Source organism: Rhinolophus sinicus, chromosome 3 (assembly GCF_057876585.1).
Source record: "Rhinolophus sinicus isolate RSI-liver-muscle chromosome 3, RSI-T2T, whole genome shotgun sequence".
Taxonomy (NCBI): domain Eukaryota; kingdom Metazoa; phylum Chordata; class Mammalia; order Chiroptera; family Rhinolophidae; genus Rhinolophus; species Rhinolophus sinicus.
In genome coordinates, this window is record NC_142503.1 from 126,851,574 (window position 1) to 126,875,827 (window position 24,254).

Here is a 24,254-nt window from a genome sequence, read left to right on the forward strand (position 1 = left end):
CGCTTTTCATCTTTAAGAATACTAAGTTTTCCTATCCTCTGCAGAGCTTCAGAATTTGTCCTATTTTCTTCCATCTCCCCTGATGCTCCAGATCCTTATTTCAGATCATTTATGTCAAGTTACATTTATTCAAAATAAGCATTCAATTATTTTAAAAAGGGAATAGAAAAAATTGCAACGCTATGTATTCCCTATAACCTCTAATAATTACGTCTATATCAGCTAACATAGTAGGTAAAATATGCATGTTCTTGATGTCTTCTAGTCCACAAAAGGAAATGATTACTACATTTTGTCAAACTAATGCCAATATGATGATATGTTAAAACATTCAGCTTGCAGCTGCAAGTTAGTTAGTAAGCCATATAAGGTAAAGATTTCATTATAGCTTCATCCTGCAATAAAAGTCCTGTAAGATTTTACTGGAAGCTAGATTTTTTTTGGTGAAGATGTGAAGAATGACCAAGTTTCTTAATCCATTTACCATCATCCTCCTTTGCCACTTGAGGACTTCTATCCATACCTCCACCCGACTTTTTCCCTATTACAGGAACCAACATAAGGAAATTTTAGTCCGTTGATTGACAGATACCCTCTTGACTGGTTATTGATTTTCACTTTTGAGTTGTGAGTTTTCAAATGCTATTTATCCTTAGTCTTTTGACCAGGCTTGAGTGCAAAGTAAATATTTTACACTTACGCAGTCTCTTTCTCGGCTACCTCAAGTAGTACCAGTTTGTAATACCAGTTGGTAATACTTTTATTAAAAGCCATCAAAGTACCAAAGTTTGAGTATGATTTCATACGTATATTCAGGGGCGTTGCTCACTTAAGCATGAGCAAGGGTATTTCTTCTGGCTTTCTCAGGTGTCAGTGAAAAGAGTACAGTGATGGCTAGCACCCCACTTCTCTCTGCTACTATCTTTAGTCCCCCTAAATAATAGTCACAGTGACTGCAATATATTGTCTCACTTGCACAGTATAAGATTTTCTACCTTACTGCCGTTTTTTTCTTTTAGTTTATCCATGGACACATTTTTAATAAGGGACATGGAAAATAGGTGTCTGTATCCACACTGCACTAGAGGGAAATGACATTATGGATATTGTTATTAAGAGTAGCATCGGCTGCAAGTTTAAAACAGAAAATGGAATATTTAATAACCATACTTATATTAGTATACAAAGTTGATGTTTTTATATTTTAAACCATAGAATTTGGCTTGTTAATTCTTATTTTTCAATAGGACCTATTTTTTTTTTTTTTTTTTTTTGGTCTTATAGTATAAAGGTGAGGGAAAAAACCTTTCTAAACAATAACATTTACTATTTTTTTATTAGATAATATTATGGACTGCATGTTTGTGTTCCTCTCATAATACATAGTTGAAAGCCTAACCACCAGTGGGATAGTATTAGGAGATAGGACCTTTGGGAGGTGATTAAGTCAGATGAACAGAGCCTTCATGACGGGATAAGTGGCCTTATCAGAAGAGAATGGAGAGGCCCAGAGAGGGCCAGCCCGGTGCCTCAGGCGGTTAGAGCTCCATGCTCCTAACTCCGAAGGCTGCCGGTGCGATTCCCACATGGGCCAGTGGGCTCTCAACCACAAGGTTGCCAGTTCAATTCCTTGAGTCCCGCAAGGGATGGTGGGCAGCGCCTCCTGCAACTAAGATTTGAACACGGCACCTTGAGCTGAGCTCCTGGATGGCTCAGTTGGTTGGAGCGCGTCCTCTCAACCACAAGGTTGCCGGTTGGACTCCCACAAGGGATGGTGGGCTGCACCCCCTGCAACTAACATTGGCAACTGGGGCTGGAGCTGAGCTGCGCCCTCCACAACTAAGCCTAAAAGGACAACAACTTAAAACTGAACGGCACCCTCCACAACTAAGATTGAAATGACAACTTGACTGGAGAAAAGTCCTGGAAGTACACACTGTTCCCTAATAAAGTCCTGTTCCCCTTCCCCAGCAAGATCTTTAAAAATAAAAAAAAAGAAGAGACTGGAGAGAGCTTGCTTCCTCTCTCTACTGTCTGCCATTGTGAGGACACAGCAAACAGACGGCCATCTGCAACCCAAGGAGAGAACTCTCACCAGAACCCAACCATGCTGGCACTTTGAACTCGAACTTCCCCACCTCTAGAACAGTGAGAAATAAATTTATGTTGTTTCAGCCACCCAATTCATGGTATTTTTGTTATAGCAGACTGGGCTAAGACAGATAATCTACATTTTTTCTTCTAAAACAATATTTTAAAAATCTTTAAGTGGCTAATTTAATTCATTACATGCTTATAAAATGCATTTATGAATTCCACTCCTTCCACTCTCAGACACAAACATAATATTGACTGGATTATTTTAGTGACATAAAACATTTTCAAGGAGGTCTTCTAAATCTAGGTCTTCTCCTCAAAATGTGTTGAAAATGTGAGCATCATTCCTTGTATTGATTAGAACACTTGGTTATGCTGCAATAACAAACTACCTCAGTGGTTTAACAAATAAGATATTATTTCTCACTCCAACAAGGTCTGTGACTTCAATGCCTCTCTAGGCATTGTCTAAGTGGAGACTCAAGGATCCACCCTGTACCTTTTTGATCCACCATCTCTCTCAGCAAGCGCTTTCCAGACTCAAACTCCATAGGAGAAAAGAGAGCTGGAAGGCCACCCAAGGGTTCTCACTATCCCAGCCCAGAAGTGACACTCAGTGCTTCTGCTTACAGCCCACTGACCATATTACCAATTTAACTTCAAGGAAGACTGGAAAATAGCTACTTTGTATGTCTCCAGGAGGGAGAAAATGAAACACAGTCTTATGAACACCTACCATTATTTCTGCCAAACCCTTTGTGTGTCATGGAGGAAAACTCTTGAGAAGCATTTGTTAAGATTCATAATTTCAAATCAGGTAATTTGATCTTGTAGTAACTTATCAACCCCAAAACTCTGCTTTTTTCCTTTAGAAATTCATGATCCATTATCTGCAAATAAGTCACCTTCAACAAGCCCTTCTCCCTTACCCTCCTGAGTGTTCCCTCAGTGTCTCCTAAAACTGGCTTTTCATTCCCATCGTTACTATTATAGCTCTGGCCCTTGTCATCTTTTCCTGAAATATTTGCAGTGTTCTAATCACTGGCCACTTTACTTCCTTTCATTAGTCTCTCTCCAATTAGATCATCATTATTTCTTCAGCACTCAACCTTATAAAGTCCAAGGATCATTAGCATCTATATTACTCATGTCTTATGTAAGAGGCACATACCTTAACAGTGTGACGATTATTCTTTCCTCAATATACAAGGATCCTCCCACAACAAGGATTGTAAATGACTTATAATGACACTTGGAAAACTCAATGAGTGAAATACAAAACATTTTTTAATTGATGGAAATCTTTATCTTTTAGATGTGATTCTGTTAACATTTTAACCTGTAGGTTGGATAGGGATGAAATATACTAAAAGTTCATTATCCTAAATTGAGCTTTCAGTGCTTAATCATTTTTAAAAGTGTGGTATTTAAACAGAAGTGGTGTGAAAAACATCCCTTCCCTCATGTTCTAAATAGAGTAAACACAGGAAGAAGCAAAATCTGTTTGGGTTTTCACTCACAGTTGTATGTCTTTTTTTTTTTCCTACCAGAACCAAAACAACAATTTTGGAAATAGTGCAGTTTCAATTGAAAGTAACTGTTTCCATATTAATCAAATACCCTGAATTTGTATTTTGTACATGATATCTTTCACAGAATGAAAAATTCATAACAATTTAGAAAAATGCTGTATAACTGGAATTTTACTTCAGTACATCCAGAAGTTGATCCTTTCCATGTGTCACCTAAAATAGCACAATGCAAGATGAATGCCAATGAAAATAAAGATTTAGGCATTAATAGCAACATCCTCAATTCCTTATAAACCAAAACACCTTCCATTCTTTATCAATTTGCTATTCGTTCAGCAAGCATCTATTGAGCACCTACTGAATGACAAATGTCATACCTGGAGATGCTGAAAAATAAAGGGGCTACTACCCCCGTGATCAAGAAGCTCCTAGTTTAATGAGGTGTACATGTAAGTAAATCAACTGTTTGGGTACATTATAACAAATGCTACGTCAAAGAAATTCAAAGGATCTATGGAAAGCATAAACAGAATCCATCACTCAACCACAGGGAATCAGAGCTGGATTCTTGGAGGATTGTGGCTTAACCAAGCTGTTGAAAAGGAGAGGGAAACAGCATGTGAAAGTCACACTCACATCCTAGGCGTTAAGTGTAACATAAGGATGCGATAAATGAAAATCTACTCTTGGTATTTGAAGATTTCACCTCACAAGATGTACCCTTAAGAAACTTTGGAAACTCTCACGATACAAAAAATAATAGTGATATTAGAGTCAACGAGGCTTGAATTTGAATCAAGATTCTGTCACTAACTAGCAGTATAAATCTTAGATGGGTTTCTGAGTTTCATTAGTTTTAAGAGGGGAATAATAGTATTTGTCTTAAGGGGTAGCCATTAAGGTTTATAGAATAATAGATATAAAGCATTTAGCACAGTTTCTGGCACATACCAGGCACTTAGCAAATCATACTCTCTAATAATAATAATACAAATGGAAATGGATGCAATTGTAACCTTCATGATACAGATCTTCGGTTGACTGAGCATTCTTTCCTTCAGTTTGTATCTTGTTAATATGAATTGAAAATGTTTGTGTTTAAAATGATGCCGTGTGGATTAATTACTCTGTAATTGATAGTAATTGTATTTGATTGATGATAACTGTTATGGATTTTAATGACCAATTGGCAGGAGTTTTCAGAGCATCCTTCTTAGGAAGTAAAATATATCACAGAAACTTATTAGTAATCAAACAAAATACATTAAGACCTAGAATAACTAATGAGTGGTCATGAAACTATCAATTTCAAAACTGTTCAGTGCCATACCAGAGAGACAGTAAAAATTCATCAGCATATCTGTCACCATATTCCCAATCTGTGTATGAGGTGAGATTCTCAGTTTTGCATTCACCAAATTAAAACAAGAAATTCAGTGACTCTCAACTTCATGTGGGTGCCAGCATGGGACAGTCAGAAAAAGAAGCTATAGTTCAATGAACTGTATACTGAATTTTGTTGCCCTTGATTACAATGTCTGAAGTATAATTGACCCAAACTGCAATTTTCAAATGCCAATATCATGAAAGGAAATAGGTCAAGGCTGCAGACTGACTTGATTCTCTTTATTATCTCCAACATAATAGGATTTAACTACAGCAATAATGACCTAATCTACCAGTAAAGTCACCTTGGTGACTATAATAGAAAATGTTTTGTTATACTCAGCATATTTCACCTTAAATTTAGCAGATTATCTTTGTCTGTGGAAGTTCATCTGCCTCATTTCTCCTGCTCAAGATAAGAGGTTTCCCGTGTATCCTTCCATGCTGGTCACATTGCCAGCTCACGGGCTGAACATTGTCAGAAGAGCATTCAGTAATTGAAAGTTTTCTTCACAGTTCACAGTCCTTTGGACACATAAATTGGCGATGTAAGATATCCTGTGCTGGTGTGTACACGCTTTTCCTTGAGGTGTATGATTTCTTTCCCTTGGATTTTATGATTATGGTATCAAAGCTGACTATTGTATATTGAAATCACAGACTGCTGTATGCGTACCTGAAGTTCTCCAACAGGTCAGGGTAATACTTTCCAAAGGGGACATGAGTGTGAATTGTTTTAAAGAAATCAGTTTCCAGATTTTCAGCTTCCTTTCTCAGCTCCCATGTGTGTTTTTTTACATCCTGACAACCATAGGTGAGCAGAAAACCTCACTGAGCTTCAGGTCAGTGGCATGGCTTCCATGGCCAGCTCAGCTATTGCCTGGGATGCGATCTTGAGCAAAGCCTTTCACTTACCCTTCCGACCATAGTGTTCTCTTCCAGGAACTAGATGTCCCCTAAGTTGCTTTCCAGTGTAAAACAACAGGGTGTTTGCTGATTTTACATGAGGAAGTCATGCTAACTTCACAAAGAGCCTGATTACTTAATGACAGTAAGTTTGACACACAATTTGAATTAGTTTGAAATAAAACATCTCTAAGAACCAATTTGGGCTGGACACATACTAAGTGTGGCATACATATTTTCTTAAGTCAAAGAGCACAGTAATTTGGTTTTGTTTATTATAAAGACTATTCAACATACTTTTCTGCTTCTCAAATTTTACCTTCATATTAACCCACTCTTTCCCTCCCACCCCCATCTGACCTCTTCCTCCTGAATTCCCTGTGTTAGCTAATGGCCCTTCTGTCCACCCACTACATGACACTCAATTCACCGTCAACTCTGACCTCTGTCACATCCCACAGCCAGGTGTTCGTGCAGCCCGGGCACTTAGCTCAGCGAGGGCTCTTCACTCAGCCCTCTGCTCCAGTCCTAGTCCCCGCTAGGTATATTGGACCAGCACAGCAGCCTGGCAGTTTCCCTGCCACTGGTGTCTGTTCTCTAAGACATCATCCTCTTCCCATACCACTGACCTGATCATGCCCCTTTCTTGTCTCAACCCTTTGTTGGCTCACCCACAATACAGCACAACAAACTACAGAAGATCCTTCCTGATCTAGAGCCAAGCTACTCACTTGCCACCCCCCACAGACTTTAATCTCTATTGCCTCATTGTTTCTTGACAAATTGTAGAAAAATGCTTTTTGTCAGCTACTTACTATAGGCAGAGTACAGCACATGATTAATACATTTGGAAAAAATCAGTGGGAATAAAAAGCTTGATAAAGAATACTGTATCCAGCTCTGTCTCTAAGGGTGTCCAAACATTAGCAATAGCCCTTCATTTCTTTTTTTTCTTTTCTCTCTCTCTCTCTCTCTCTCTCTCTCTCTCTCTCTCTCTCTCTCTCTCTCTCTCTCTCTGTCTCTCTGTTTTCTTTTTCTTTTTTTTACAACATTAGCATTCAAATGCAAACCTAGTACTCAGACTTTGGTGTCTCACACTGTTTTCTGCTGGGAGAAAGCAAAGTTCTTTGGAAAGCAGCAGATTCCATGACTTGGGGCAAGGAAAACTCAGATAGGCCTGGAATACCTTATTATTGCCAGAAAACCAGGATCCCTTCAAAGATGGTAGGGATAGTGCTAAAAGGAAAAAGAAGCCAGTTTAAAGGAGGTCCCATTAAACAAGTTGTGATATTTAGAACATCAATGATAATGCAAGTTATAACAATGAAGATGATAGTAATTATAATGATTATAATATATAATTGCATAATAATCATATATTGTAATAAAATAACATTTAATTATGTAATAATTACAATTTTATATAACTTTGTGAAAGCTATAACTTGCTAATGATGACTTAATATAAAACATACAAAAATGAAGTTGAAATAGAAAACAAGATAGGCTATAAGTGCTTTAGTTTATCGATTTTAAGAAGTAAAGAGTATTTTATTGATTTTAAGGAGTATTAAAATATTTGAGTATTTTGTTTCTCCTAAGTGTTTACCTATATATAAAAGTAGGATTGATTTCTATCTGTGTGAGAAGCAATGGGTAAATACAGGAAACTGTCAGTAAACAAGAGTTTCAGAAAGAGTAGAGACCATTCCAGAGAGGACTGATGAGCATCAATGGTCAAACATAACCATTAATAAAAGGAGTGGCAAGGATGCATTCTAGGGTAGGGAGTGCTTTTTCTTCTTTAGAAATTGGCTATCTGTTCAGACTAGATCGCATCTGTTAGTGAAGAAACCTCTAGATAAATTATAAGGTATTAATAAGGCATTTGTATGTTTCCAATAACGCTAACAAAGGAGGTCAATGTGTAATAATGGCATAGTAGCGGATTATGTAATGCTGGCTAAGCAAACAAATGACATACCGTTCTGGGAGAAAACCCATCAAGTTGAAAAACTGGACCCCTGTAAAAACCATATGTGGAAATAGTGCTACTGACGCGAAACATCAAGTTCAGCTATAAAAAGGGGCCCAGTGAGATATCCAGGGACTCGGGTTTGAATCACGTTGGGAGAGAAACCAGGCCTGTGCTTCCACCAGAAACTAATTGTTTGACAACTCAATTCCTCTAGACTCAGGACATATGACAATAAGCATTTCAATTACGTTTGGAGGATCTATGAAGAAGAAATAATAAAGATGTAAATTAAATCCACAGTGTTGCTAGTTCATAATATGTTTAAATATAACATTCTTTTAAGTGTTATAACATTTTTTTATGTTTTGTCCATTTAAAGTATCTAAAATATTCAACATAAGCAGTCCTATTCAATTGTGTTTGGAGTTTAAATTGTTTAAAGGAATTTAATGAACTAAGTTTGGTAAACAATGTTTAAAAGTTTAAGGAAAGTTGATTTTCCAAGTTTTGTTTAGTAGAAATATTGAATAAACTGAGCATGAAACTGAAAATAAAAGTGTTTCCTCTCCATGCAAAAAAATCCCAACAGTTTTCAAGGAATATAATCAATATCCTCAAATGTATCATCTCTTTTCTTTGTACACTTTTGAGCCTTTGTACACTCTGGTTACTCAATCCGTGAGGCCCTTTCCTTCTTTGACAACTGGTAATTCATACTTATCGGGTGGCATTCCACCTTTTTCAAATTTCTCTGCTGCTTTGTTTGTTTATTCATTGAAATGTTTTCTGGCCATATCTATGTTTTTGCTGCAGGCCCAGCAGCAGGCTGGGAACACAGTCACAGATAAAACAGACATGCTCCCTGCCCCACACTCCCCACCACATGCTAGCCAAGGAGCTTACAGACTAGAAACAAGAGATAGATTGTGTATAAGTTAAAACAATATATGTGCAGGTGTATAATTGTGTGTGTGTGTGTGTGTGTGTGTGTGTGTGTGTACACCCATATATGTCATTTAAAAACTGCCAGGCAGTTAATAAACAAATGTTATGATAGTGAATTAAAGGGGAGGGTGACTGACTTAGCATCAGTGATGAAGACCTGTCTGAAGAGGCAACATTTATGCTGTGATGTGAAGACATTGGAGAGAGAAGCAGGACTCGGATTACGTGGGGGCTTACAGACCATGGGAATGACATAAAGTGCAACTAGAAGCCACTGCAGGGTTTTGAAACAGGGGTGACGTGGACTGAGATCATTTTTGAAATTCTGATTCTGGCTATAGTTTGTGAACAGGAGCAAGAAAGAAAACAGAACATTTAAGAAGCTATTGCACATATCAGTGAAGTCGTATGGTTCTCAACATTTTCTGACTTACTTCCTTTAGCATAATAATCTCAAGATATGGGGGATATAAAACTGAAGGCAGCAAAGGAACAAGACAAACAAATAAAGAAACAAAAAATCATAGACACAGACAACAGTTTAGTGGTTACCAGAGGATAAGGGGGGAGGGAGATGGTAGAAGAGGGTAAATGGGGTCAAATATATGGTGATGGAAGGAGAGCTGACTCTGGGTTGTGAACACACAATGTAATATATAAATGATGTATTATAGAATTGTACACCTGAAACCTATGTAATTTTATTAACCATTGTCACCCCAATAAATTTGAATTTAAAAAAAAGAAGCTATTGCAGTAAATAAAGTTAGAGATAATGGTAGCCTGTACTAGAATGATGTCAGTGGAGATGAGAGAAGTGGAAAGATTTAAGATACACACAGATGGGCTGACTATGGGAGATGAGGGAAAAGAAAGAATAGCAAGTGAATCCCAAGTTTCTGGTATGAGCAAATGTGTGTATAGAAGTGCAATTTACAATATAGAAAACACTGTCAGTTTTATTCCTTTCTTAGGAGTATGAGGTCAGAAAGGTCTGGGTTTGGGTCTGTCTTTGCCAAATATTAGCTGTGTGACCTCAGGTAAATTACTTCATCTCTTTGAGCCTATGTTTTCTCATTGGCTTACTGGTGATAAGAAACAGTGCCTATTTTTCATAGACTTTTATTTTTGTGGGGGAATTTAGAGCCACTTGAGGTTTTTAACTTCAGAACAAGTCTTCCCTCTTTCAAGTTGAATTTTAGCAAGTCTTCTGAGAGACTGGTATTCTCTGTACAAAACAGGACAAAAACAAGTTTCCTTGAATTCTGCTGATGCTCCATAACTCTTATAAGAACATGTTCATAAGACTAAGTATAAAGGAATATTAAAGAACTGCTGAATTTCTCCACATACCATGAGTTCAAGTGTTTAAAGGGCATGAATAAAAACCTAAATGTTTGACCCTTGCCATTGAGAACATTGGCACAGTGAATTGGGACAAGAATATAAACTCATAGGCTTCTATAGGACAGGGAGGGGGCATCAGACTTCCTCCTGAGTCCTTGCCTGTGAGGCATGCCTATGAATTGAGAACAAGCTGAGGTTCCACTAAATCACCTTAACATCACCAACAGAAGGTAGAATGATCCATTCTTCCTCCTTTGGTAATGCCAGCAATAGATAACTCCGAGGTCTCCTTCAAGTAGGCTTTTGAGTGTATGGGTTTACAAAGTGCTCCTGAGCTCCGAGTCCATTTTTCTTTGCCATCTAGCTGCAGGCAACAAACAAGCTTCATGGTCCCTGAAATTGGCCACCAACTTGAGACAAAAGATAATTCTGGAACTGCCATTCAGCATGCTATATCTGCTCTGCTGCCTCCGTAAAGTGAGCTTTTTCAAGGTAATTACACGACGTGTCCCTCTATTACTAAATTGATGAGGACAGCCTGCATTTATTTATCTTGCCTCCTTTAACTTAGGAGTCAGTATAGTTTATTGTAGCATTTCCCAAAGCAGATTCTATACAAGGACCCTGTGAATAAATATCTTTGGGAAATTCTGCTAACAGATCTGTTCTCCTCCCACCTCCTTTTGATTGACAATTTACATTATCATACGCATATTAAAGATTTTCCAAAGTTCTGCAATAAAGGAGCCTGCATCAGGAGGCTAGACCAGTATTTCACAAAGTCATTTTACAATAGATCAGTATTTCACAAAGTCATTTTACAATAGAATGGAGGTTGTTTTTTTTTATGTAGGACTCTTTTAAACCACACAACCACTTTGGAAAATGCTTACATAGTCTTTAAGAACTTTGGATTGCTAGATGGGAGGGGGGTGGGGATGGGGAAGAAGATGAAGGGATTAGAAAGTACAAATCAGTAGTCACAATATAATCATGGGGATATGAAATACAGTATGGGGAATATAATCAATAATGTTGTAAAGATTATGTGGGGTGCCAGATGGGCACTGGACTTACCAGGGAGACCACTTCATAGACTGTGTAGATGCCTGACCACTGTGCTATACACCTGAAGCTGAAGTAGAATAACATTGAATGTCAACTATAGTCATGGGATGTAACGTACAGCATAGGGAATATAGTCAATGATATTGTAATAGCTATATACGCTGTCAGAGGGGTAGTAGCTTGGGGGAGTTACCACTGTGAGGTGTGTAAATGTCTACTACATTGCTTTATACACCCGAAACATTTTTTTAAAAAAAGAACTTTGGGGTCAACTCTTGGCTTCTATGTATTTGACTGTTTTAGATTCTACATGTAAGTGAGATCATGTAGGTTTTTTTCCTTTCTGTGTCTGGCTACCATAGGCAGGGATGTGGGGGAAATGGAGAGATGCTGGTCCAAGCGTACAAAGTTGAAGTTTTCTAGGATGAATAAATCTAGAGATCAAATGCACAGCATGATGACTATAGTTAATAACACTGTATTTAACACTGGAAATTTGCTAAAAGAGTAGATTTCAAAGGCTCTCACCACAAAAAAAGGAAAAAAAATGATAGCTGTGAGGAGATGCATTGTTAATTAGCTTGGTTATAGTAATCGTTTCATTATGTAGTATAGGCACATCGAGTCATCATGTTGTAAACCTTAAATGTCTACAATTTTTATTTAAAAATAATAAAAAAGAACTTTGGGGTCAAGATCTGGGTGATTTGGGGTAAGCTACTTTACCTCCCTGAGCACTCATATCCTCAGCTGTAAAATAGGGTAGCACCTGCACGCAGTAGCCAGGCGGTGAATAGTTTCTGTGAGTATCTGGCTCACTGCATCTGTGCCCAACATAGGGTAACAACTCTTCTTTCAGAAAGGCTTGCTCTAACATAACCTGGATTTGTAACAGAATTTATCTGATTAGTACCACAAAAGTATGAGTGAAATTTAACCTTTTGAGAAAATCTTCATCTTATAAGGGGGTCCTAGACGTTGTCCAACACTGAAGTGCAGCGGTGTGATTAGTATTGATTAGTCAATGTAACATTGAAAGAGCTTGGTAATTTACCCATGCTCACAGATCATTAATGGAGCCTGTGACTTCAGAACCAACTTGTTTCACCAGATATGTCTTTGCATTTAATCACTCTGTTTGTAGACGGGGAAGTTCACATCATCATTATTATTTTAATTATTGTTCATTTGTAAAACGTTTAGTGCAAGTCACAGCACTAAGCAGAACCTCCTTAGAAGCATCACGATTACCATGAGCAAGAGTGGAGGTAGGCGCTCATCTCAGGAAGCAGAACAGTTTGTAAATGGTTCAGAGTGGCTTTAGAACTGAGAAGGGACCCCGGGGTCATGGAACCAGGTTTCCGTGAGACTTTTCTTTTCTTTTACTAATATGTCCTCTAATGGTAGGGACGCTTAGCAATGAAGATTGAAAGTAGAAAAAGGAAAGGAAAATCTTGGTTGAATCCCATAGATTTCTATCCAATAAAATTAATTTGAATGTCAATAATACTAGTCACTAATACGTTTACCTTATGTCTAACTGGGAAATGGTATTGCTAAGAAAATTAATACCATAGATGAGAATAAAATAGGGATTATTTAATCTGCTCAAAGAGTGAATTATTATTGAACACTTTGGGCATATGATATGGGAGTTACTAACATTCCTAACCTATTAACAGATTTAATGTAATAGCTCTCCCAGCCAATTTTTGAGTTGATTGTAGTAGAACCCAAATCCATTTATATATACACTTGTTTTCTCCTCTAAGTTAGTTTAGATAGATGGGACTTGTACAATTATTCTTAAGTGGTTAATTGATTATGGAAGAGAAATAGTTCAAGCAAAACTATTAACAGATTTCATTTTAAAAGAGTGCTCTGAAATGAGCGTGTTTACTCAGTATAGATTGGCATACATTTATTTATCAATCATTTATTTTTAGATGATTTTTCCGCTATCTTTTTCCTCAAACAGGATGAGTATTTTGCATTTCAAATATCTACATATGTATTTGATATAGGAAGTAGCTGCTGAAAATTCTATTTAAATTGCCTCTTTACTAGCTATAGAATTAGGCACTTTGATTACCAAGATACAACCTGAAGTCTAGGATGACCAAAAGAAATTATGCTGATATTTGAGCTATGGACATGTTTTGTGTACTTGTAATAATCTGTCCTCCTCTTTTTTCTCTTTTGTTGTTACTTGTTAATATATTTTACTCTTTCCCCCTCATTTTTCTACACATTTAAGTATTTTTTGTGTTTTTAAACAGTGACTGAATACAATGTTATAGCTTTATCTCAAGTTGCTCTCTCAAAGTCTTCTGAATCATTTAGAATAAAAGATGACAGCATATATATTTTTAAAAACACATGTTGAATGGAACTTCTGTGAATGCAGCATCAATGAAGTAAGAATGGTCTCTGCTGTACTCTCCAGAGACTATAATTCAAAAGGTAGTCCATTTTATTTACTGTGTTTGAGAGCCTCTTCTCAGACTGCATGAATAAATTTGGGTATTAATATGCTTCCTGTCTATTTAGAGAGAATTACTGTTCTATCTGCCTTAGGAGATCGTTTTATTTCTAGATTTAACTCAGCGTGATATGATAGGCCCCAACTTTTGAGTCAGGCATCCTATTTACAAAGCATGCCTTGATTTAATGAGTATATGTTCAGTTCCCTCTCTAAGCCACACACTGAGCTACACACAGCAGGTACACAAGACATCTAAGAAGTGTCTTCTGAGAGCCTCACAACACTTAGCCACAAGACAGAAAGACGTGAGAGACACAAGCAATGACACTGGGTGGGACTGTGCCATTTTCCCAAAGTTCCTAGAGAGCAAATGTGGTTTTAGGGAGGTAGAAGGACACACATGCGTTCAGCACCTCCAGGCTCTTTATTTACATGTTCGTCTTCATTTCCACCACAGCCACATGAGGTGGATGGCATGACTCTCATTTCACAGATGAGGGCATTGAAGATCAGAGAAGATAAATCACTCCCTCAAAGTCATTCTGACAGTTGTTACAACGTAACTGAGCCTGGCACGTAGTATGCATTCAAATGAATAGTTCTGAATGTTGAACAAATCTTTCAGGGAAGCAATTTTCAGCATGCACCATGAGCCTCAAAAATGTATATGTCCTTTGAACCAGTTTCACCTCTAGGAATTTTCAGAGCTGTAGGCAAAGATTGTGTGTGTGTGTGTGTGTGTGTGTGTGTGTGTGCACGTGCACACATGCACACGCACGTGTGAGTAAGTGCAAGAAGGTAACTGCAACCTCTTTTTAAAAAGTAAGACTTTTGGAAACACACCAAATACCGAAATGGGTAATAACTGAATAAGTTACAATAATGTAGTGTGGCCATTATAAACAGTATTTTCAAACAATTTTTTGTGACATGGGAAGGTACCCACAATGGGATATAGAACTAAATAGGTACAGTATGATCTCAACCATGTTTTAGAAAAGCATATTCAGAAAAATTGCTATGATAAAATGTACCATGAATGTAAATTGTGGTTATCTCCAACCAACTGAATATTACATGATTTTATTGCCTTTTTTTGGTACTCTGTATTCTCAATTTTCTACAGTAAGTTTTTTAACTTATAATAAGAACAGGATGTTTTGTCTTGTATTATTATGATTTTTTTTTTTTTTTTGGCTTTTAAATGTACATTTAAATCCAGTGCTTATAGAACGAGGGCTAAAAGCTTCAGTATTATTATGATTTTAAGAAATTTGTTAGGAACTACTATACTGAAGTCTTATTCCATAGAGTCAATGCAGACTGTGTCATTAATCTCAGTACAAGAAAATTCCCATGGGGAGCCAATTAACACAGTGAGTAAGAGAACTGGCTGTGGAGCTGGACTTCCTGGGTTCAACACTTAGCTCTGCTATGCATTTGCTGTGTAATCCTTAGCACATTGCTAAACGTCTCTACATTTGCTTCTCCCATCTACAAAAATGGGATCGATGATATGCCCATCACGTAAGGTTGTTGTGAAGAGCAGATTTTAGTCAGTGCCTAGAAATAGTAAACATTCAAGCAACTGTCACTTTTGTATTGGATTTATTAAGCTATTTAACTTCTGTTATTTTTATACCTCACAGTTGTTTATTTTAAGGCTAGTAACAACAATCTTTTTAGTAAACTCCCCTTTTACTTTTGCTATAGCAAAAATATTTCCTTTTTTACATTTTGTTGTTGACTGAATTCATTAGTCTTGACACAATCTCTAAAGGAGCTCATTAACTTCACTAAACACAGACTAATAAACCCTTTGTTATTTGGCAAATTTAGAATTTCAGGACTTAGTTAGGTCATGTGACAGCATCAATTGTGTGTCCAACTTTCTGCTAAGGCACGAAGAAATCATAAGAGGGATAATATATCCTTCCTGCCTCTAAGTCAACCAATATTTTTTAAATGTCTACTGTGTGCCATGTATTGGGAATACAGAAGTGAGAAAGACAGTTTCTGCCATCAAGAAGTTCACACTGTATATCCAACAATTATATGCAGGTAAATAAATATACAATTTGAAACAGACACAAGATAATGTGTTTGTTGTATTGAGGACAGGAGCAGGTAGGATGGGCTAGACATGACAAGGTTTCCTTGGAAAGAGGTCTGAAGTGTGTTGACGCACTTAGGAGTGAGTGGGAGACTAAGATGAGAAGCAGAGTTCCAGACAGAGGTAACGGTAAGTACAAAGGCATATAGGTAAAATAAATATGGCACATGTCCCATCTGTGAAGATGTAGGTACTTTGGCAAGGCGTGGGAGTAGGGAATGCAAGGTAGGAGGGAAAATGGATTGGGTCCTGAGAGTGAGCGGAGAGAAGCAGAGCACAAGTCTCTGTTTTATCTTGAAGTAGTGTGTGTGTGTGTGTGGGGGGGGTGACCGATTTTCCTTTTAAAAACTTTACTATAGAAATGTGGAAGGTGGACCAGAAGAGGTGTGGGGACAGTTAGACAAAAGGTGGTCACTGTAACTCTGAAGACTGGAGGGAATGGATCAATGCGAGACAGTGAGGACAGCAGAGGGCAGAGAGCTGTGTAGGGGGTGACCTTTAGTTGGATGGGGTAAAAGTGAGGGTGTAATCTAGACTGGATTCCCACACTTCTGAATTGAAGAGCTGGACAGATAGTGGGGTTAGTCACTGAGCAGGGGACCCCAAAGGAAAAACAGGTGTGAAGGGAAAGGTAATGGAGCCAGGTTTAGACATACTGATTTCAAGATGACTTCAAGATGGCCAAGGATGGAATCCTGGAATTACAGCATCTGAAGAGGATCCCAGAGAGAAGAAAGTAAGCAAGCAGGAAGCCTAAGTCAAGAGGGGAAAATTCAAGATTTAGAGAATGGTCACGCAAGTGAAGTGGTACCCTCATGGAATTTATAATCCCTCTGGGAAGTCATTGCATCTACAGGTGAAGAATGAGGTAGAAGTGTATCCCATGACTGTATTTGATGACATGCCCAAAAAGGATAGAGACAGTTCTCTCAGAGTTGAGGCAAAGGAAAGAATGGAATTGTCCTAAAGCTTGATAAAGGTTATAGGACTTTTCACTGGGCCTGAAATATGGGTAGAATTGAAACCAGGAGAGGTCATTTCAGCTGAGGCAATGAGATTTGTTCAAGTCCATCCTGATGCCTGGAAATCACTAAAGATGGATTTTCTATTGACAGTGGTCAGCAGTGTGATCTTTGAATAGTGAAGACAGCCTCTGGTTCCCTCTTTTAATTATAACATTTGGTTCTCTTTTAATTATAATGACTATTGGTTAAATAGTATCATATAAAGCCAGGGCAGTGTTACCTGATATCATGTACAAGGTTACATTTAAGGAAGTCATGACAAGAAAGCAGTATGGTTTATGCATAGCAGGTTCATTTGAGAAGCACAGATGTGTCTAAACTTTTTTTTATTTAATTAAAGTTTATTGGGGTGACAATTGTTAGTAAAGTTACATAGATTTCAGATGTACAATTCTGTATTACATCATCTATAAATTCCATTGTGTATTCACCACCCAGAGTAAGGTCTCCTTCCATCATCATATATTTGATCCCCTTTACCCTCATCTACCACCCCCCTCCCCTCTTACCCTCTGGTAACCACTAAACTATTGTCTGTGTCTATGAGTTTTTGTTTCTCATTTGTTTGTCTTGTTCTTTAAACTTTGACAATATCACAAGGGTCAATTCCAGTGAGAAAAGACAAGTCCTGGTTATATACCCTCTTAATTTTATGAGAGCTAATCCTGAAATCCCTTTGCTTTAATGCAGACATTCCTAGCTGTGAAGTTGCAGGTTCCCTGTCCCATCTTATCCCTAGCCTCTGGTGGCCAAGCTGTGGGGAGGTAGAAAATAGAAGGAAAGGGAGGAGATTTTCTTAGGTCCTCCCCCCACTCCTGTGCACCTTCCAGTGCCGTCTCCATCTTCCTATTGCATCGCATCGCTCTCTTCCTCCTTGAGAGCCCCTGACTTGCAATGCAGCATGGGCAATAACTCTTCATTTACCAAGAGGAATGCCTTGAGGGCAGAAACAGTCAGGCATGACCTTGGGAAATAACCTGTCAAAACCTGTCTGTGCTAGTCTGCTCACAATTCTGGCATAGTGATTGCTTCCCAGGACTGACACCATATCTGCAAAGAGGAAGGTGCAGACTAAGGAAACATCATTGGAAAACCAGGTTCTCATGGTAGCCATGTCACATCTCTAGTGACATAATCTTGTGCAAGCCACTTAACCTCAACTAGCCTCAGCCTTCTCAGTAAAATTTTCATGGCAATCAAATGAGATAATATTTGTGAAGGTGCTTTATGATTGCAAAATGCTATTCAAATGATGGGCAGTGGTGATAAGCTGTCATCACAGTCATGAGTATGATGTGAAAGCAAAGCAGACCAAGATTCCTCCTCCTAAATCTGTTCTGAAGTCCTAGACTTTCCATTCCAACCCTTGCATTCAACCAGGTTTCTCCAGTGCCTCGTCTCCTCTGGTCCCTGTTAATCTGTGTCAATTTGTCTTGGCTGGTTATAACTGCTTGATGCAACTGACTAATAATACTAAATTAACCCCATTCTCCTTCCTTTAGTGCATAGTGGAAGCCCTTGAAATCTACCCTAAAAAAGAAACATGGTAAACATTTTATGAAGTGCTTCCTCTGAGCCAGCCCCTTTCTTTCTTTGCCTGACATTCTTTTCCACAAACCACAGACTGTTCCCACAGAGGAGAAATTAGGAAACCTTTGCAGCTGAGACCAGAGGAAATTACGTTCTATTAAAAGCTGTCTGTGGCTAGATATATCCATCCCAGGTACAAAGTTAAATGATGTAATAAACTTATTCAAAGAGATAAAGCTATTACATAAAATGCCATTAAATATCTTCCACTCAGTGTTAACAAAATACAGCTATAAATTTCCTTTTGTTGTCATTTTGCGAGTTGCTCGTTCTCAGTGAGTGAGGCATGTGTCAGTTCTTCCCTGTTGAATTCTGTTTCCCAGTCCTGGCACAAAGGATATCAGGGATACACAAGCCTTTGAAACATGATGGTTTTCAAGTTTCTCATGTCATCCCTCATGAATCTCGGATGCTAAGTTTCTTCTTGGACGGGTTCACTGTTTCCTACTTGCTGGCCAAGTGAGGTGCTGAGGCCCCATATTTCACATACTAGAGATCAGAGGCAAGGGACCCAACCAACCAAACCACAGCTCAGGATTCAAGGGTGGGAGCTGATACATCTACTCTGGAGGTTGACTCAGAGCTTCTTACCTGGAGCCATACATTTAAGGATGAAGCAGTAAAAGGGAAGAGTTGAAAGGAATATGGAGCATTATATCTGGAAAAGTCCTGCCCCCAGTTTTCCTGTGGTTATTCACCTAAATCCCAAGTCAAGAGGAAATGCATGTAAGATCCAGATACACCTCATTGAACTTGCCTACATCTCTGAACTTGTCAGAATTTCCATTCACCTTTGCAAGCAAAGAACTAAACCCAGGTGGACCCGGTTCTTTCAAGCCTCCCCAAGCAGAATGCCAGGAGAATGGACTTGAGTGGTGTGTTGGTGAGGATGTGAAAGAAGCTTTCAGTATTTACCCAGGACCTGCCGGGTCAATGAGTGTTCTTCCTACAAGCGAGTCAGTCAGACCCAACCAAAAGAAAGGTTGACTTGATTCCTAGACCCCCGAGGGCTTTCTATAGTGTGCCCAGCCTTGCTCTTACAGGGTGCTCACCCCTGGCAGGGGTCCGTCACTGTAGGTCAGTCAAGCCAGCTTATGATACTGTTGCTGTCCTCCTTCAGGAAACAGCATCCTTCATTCAGCAGCCGATAGCGTGACCAGTGCCGTACAGAAAGCGAGCCAGGCCTTGAACGAGCGTGGGGAGCGACTAGGCCGAGCAGAGGAGAAGACAGAGGACATGAAGAACAGCGCCCAGCAGTTTGCAGAAACTGCACACAAGGTGGGTCCTGCAGGATGGCAGAGGTCTCAGCTGTGGGTCATCAGGGAGCTTCAGTGCCAAGAAACTTTATTTCAGTATGTTTTCCATGATGGCAGATACAAAATCAAGCCTTTTCCCCCCACTTTGTACAATTTCCATCTGCTACTTAGAAAGTACCAGAGTCATGAAAGATTCCTTCCTGTACCTGTTTCTTTGCATGTCTCCTGTCTGATGTCTACATCCCCATCTCTGACCTTAGACCTTTGGACCATCTTTAATTCCTGCCCAGAAGTTTAAGGCTCAGGTTTCAGGGAACAGTATGGGGGCAGGGAAGAGGTGAGGTCCCAGAATATCCCTCCTCCCTTGGCCAGTGCTTGAAAGAAGACTTTGGGTTGCTCATGCTTACTTTTCCTTACTGTCCCTTTCCGGTCATGAGCTCAGCATCCTGTGTTCTTTTCACTATTTGAAAAGCAAGCTCTAGTTCCAGGGTATAGCACACCCTCTACCCTAGTCTCCCCTCTGCGAAGGGCTGCGAACCTCTAAGGCTGACATGACTAGTGCAGAGCTGCCTGCATGGTTCCCTCCCACCTGTGAACCCAGAGAAAAGCATTTCCCACGTGACTGTGACCATGAGTCCACACATCCACTTTCACACACTTCTAAGAATACACCTTTCAGAAGGGGAAGGGGGAGTTTTTATTGGCAGCCAGCCCTCTAAGCAAGTCACAAACCAAAGGGAAGAGAGCCCTGTCGGTCAGGCGATAAAGAGGATTTACTGCTGTTCTTGTGCTTCAGATCAAAGGGCAGTTCTTCTCTGGCTAGTGATTCACGTTTAGGTTTCCAGAAACAACTTCCGCTGATAACTGTTGGCATCTCGGACTCATGGTCTGGCCCTACTGATACACTCTTCAGGTGACCTTTGGGGGAGCGGGGGCAAATTAATTTGCTTCAACAGAAAACCCCACTTCTGTTGAGGAAACAAAAGTGCACCACCTGAAAAATAACAAGAAATATCTCCCCGGCTGAGCCAAGCTGGCCTCTCCCAGAGCTCAGGCTCGGGCCAGACTGCGGATCCAAATCCGAGTGGATGCTTCCTGCTTTCCCTTCCTGCATCCCCTTTGCACAGACCTGTCTCACTACGTCATCAGTTCTCTCTCAGGACAGGGTCTTACTGCACTGCTGCTTTGGGCGCCCATTGGGGGACCCAGATCTGTCTGAAACTGCAGGCAGCCCTGCTGGAGGCCATAGCCTCTGCTTGCCATGGTTGTTGCAGAGGGAACAAGACGGCATCCCTTTGTCCCTCCTTCAGCCTTCGTTATACAAAAATAATGATGAGGTGGGAATGGTAGGATTCCATCCCCAACTTCATTTATGAAAAACAGTAACTCTAGTGACTTGAATGGGGGATGGACAGAGGAAGTCTGGTGAAACATTTCAGTGTTGATTTGGGAAGAAGAAGCCTAAAGGGAATCATTTGTCATTGTCTTCAGGTCTGGGAAGTGTGATCACAGAGGCAGTTCTCTTTCATGCCTTACCAGAACTGAACAATCAATGGTGCACTGACAAAATTCTGCTAAAAACAAGAGCTCCGGTTAATGATTAAACCGTAAACCAGGTTACCAAGGAAGTCTGTGAAATCGCTCTTCCTAAGATGGAGTAGACAATGCCTGGAGGTCATCCATGTGGGCGTCCCCCTCAGAGGAGCTTGTGCAAACACTGCACTGGACAACCTAACCAGATGGCCAGAATTCTGTTTCCCTGATACTGTGGCAAAGTTTGCTAAGTAGTTGGGAAGGCAGTATGGTATGATAGTTAAGACCTTGTGATTGATTTACCACCTCGGTGACCTTGGGCACGTGCTTAATTTCTCTAAGCCCCAGTTTCCTCATCGGTAAAATATGCCTGATTAATAATAGTACATATCTTCTAGGGTATTGAGAGAATTGATTGAATTCAAACCTATAAATCTATTAGCACTATGCCTGGCACATATAAATCTAAATTAATATCAGTCACAATTATTTTCATAGAAATAGTTTCTGCTGAACCTACCCTATTCAGTCACATAAGGAACACAGTTGGGGTGGATGGGGGCTTGCAGAAATGTGATTGAACATCCTAACACAGGGATGGGAGGGGTTGGAGGGGAAGATGTTGTGCCCTCCAAAAGGGGTGGGAGGGCCTTCTGCTAAATGCTGATGCTTTCTAAACACAGAGCAGCCCTTGAAACAGGATCCATCCACCAAAGGCAAAGGGGCCTTATGCTTTGACCAATAGGAGGATCGCTGCCAGCCAGTGAAATCTTCTCCTGTAGGTGTTCTGAGAGGGAGGGGGAGGGGCTGCTAGTGTCTCTTAGTGCGTTTGAGGGAGTGTGAGAGAGACACTGTCAGAGCCAGACTTGTCATTTTTTTAAAACTGGGATATGTGTTTATGAATCACCAACATTGGCAGAACTCCTAATGAGGAGACTGACCTCTTTAAAGAAGGTGTGGCTATTTTCCCAGCAACTAGGACTTCCTGGTTTGAACCCACTGGTGTAGGCTGACCATGAAGAAGTCTTTCACTGGCCGAGCCCCCACCAGACCTGCTGGTGAGGAGACAGTTCAGAGATGGAAGCCAGGCCTTCCGCTCCCCCCACACAAACGGGGTTGTGTTGACTCATAAAGAATGGGCTAGCCTCAGTGCACATGTTAGAGCCCTGAACAGAGAATGTCAATTCCAGGTGACAGTTCTTCCATGTTTCCTGGTTGCAAGGGCCTGTAACTTCAGCTGGAGAGTATGGCCCACCTTTCTAGATTGCAGTAGAAAAGAATCTCCCACTTTCTAACTTTCCCCAGGACTCCTGCAATGATCCAGGTATGTTAGTGAGTGGATCACCTTTACATGACCCTGCCATCAAAATATGTGGGCGCTTGTCTCCTGTAGAGCAGATGGAAAATGCTCCTGCACCCCCACTCCCCTAGCTCAGTTCAGCCTGGCTTGAGGAAGCGTGGTTCCTTCCTGAGCTGTGGGCTTGGCACAGTCTCAACCCCTAGGAAAGTGCAGCTCAGCCACTGAGCAGGCCTGCTCACTTTCCCCTGCCCCAAAAAGCACAGCGCTGCAGTGTGTGCGGCACTCTGCCACCCGCCACAGGCGGTGAGTCAGCAGGCGAGAGCAGGACCCACATGTAGGCATCCTCAGATGACATTTCTCCCTGAAAGGGACAGTGAGCTCCCCTGGTCTGCACAAGCCCACATTTGTGGGGGAGGGAGTAGGAAGTGGCATTTCTCTCACTGGCCCGGAATGGCTGCCTCTATCCTGGCTCTGTGTGCTTCCTTTGGGTCTCTGAGGCAGAAAGGACCTCAAGAGTCCAGGTCTCTTAAAGAATCCCCTCAGTATGATTAATGATTTACTATCATTGTTATTATTATTGTTATTAAGGTGAAGTCGTTTACACAGCTTTGAAAGAGAAAGCTTTCCATGAGATATTAAGAAAACAAAATGGATCAAAAGGAAATTTAAACTCCTCTTCTGTGGGAACTCTGAGTTCTAAATTGATCCATAAGCATTTGAGTTGGAGATGATATTTATAGACATGAGGTACAGAGCACTTGTGACTTTAAAGCTCAAGGTCATACAACAGATTTGTAGCAGGGAAGCAACAGTACCCAGCCTTCCATATTCTAAAGCTCTTAACACCCATGGAATTAAAATAAAAATAAAAATAAAAAACTTAGGTAGCATGGAAATGATTCCACTTTCTGCAAGAATACCTCAAACAGTAGAATGTCTGATCCAGTTGTATTTCTGCGAAGCCGAGCTGGCCACATCCCGCCTGGCTGGGCCTCCCCTTCACGCCATTCCAGACGCACTGTAGTGGTAACCAGGGCCTGGCGTGAGCAGCAGTAGCTGCTGAAGACTAATGACTGTGTGAATTGGCACAAGCCCATGAGTTGAAGGTTAACAGCTCAGTGAATAACAGGACAGCAGCACTGATCAAATATTTATGATTGTTATTCATTATGCACAACATTTAACAGCTCTGTGTTGATTTGAATGGTCCCCAGTGCTTAAATGATGCATAAAAACTTGAGACAGAGCAAGAAGTGGGGCCACACAGCAGAGGGGTTCCGGGTGTGGCCAGGGAGTGGGACAGATCTGAGGGAGAGCCCTGGCTCTGCCATTTCCACCTGCCATGTTTCCCAAACTACTAACTCTTTGAGGTCAGGAGTTATCGTCAGCTCCACCCTTCGTGGCAAAAACGCACAGCACTTAGTGCACAGCTTGGACATACTCAGGACTTCACAAACACTGTGACAGTTCACTGGCGGTCTGTGTCAGCGCTGCAGACGGCCTGTGGAGGTCTTCACTTAGGCTGTCTTCACCAGGCAGAGGTGCCAGGAGCACCGTCAGCCGAGGTTTCCCAGGCAGAGATTAGTGTAGCAGCATGGGGCTAGGTCCACGTCCCCGCTCCATCACATGCTGACTCCGCCCCGCTGCACCAGCTTCTAGAGAAATGTTGGTGCCGCTTTTGGGGGTAGCCTAG

At 40.3% G+C, this 24,254-nt stretch overlaps 1 protein-coding gene across 2 annotated transcripts in view; it reads left to right on the top strand.

Moving 5' to 3' along the window:
• Window positions 1-24,254, top strand: part of STXBP6 (syntaxin binding protein 6) — a 236,486-nt gene that overhangs the window by 208,020 nt on the left and 4,212 nt on the right. For both annotated transcript variants that reach the window (XM_019718447.3, XM_074328106.2), the window contains exon 5: window positions 19,593-19,750. In XM_019718447.3, coding sequence (XP_019574006.1) covers window positions 19,593-19,750 — 158 coding nt within the window. The remainder of the gene's footprint in view (window positions 1-19,592; window positions 19,751-24,254) is intronic.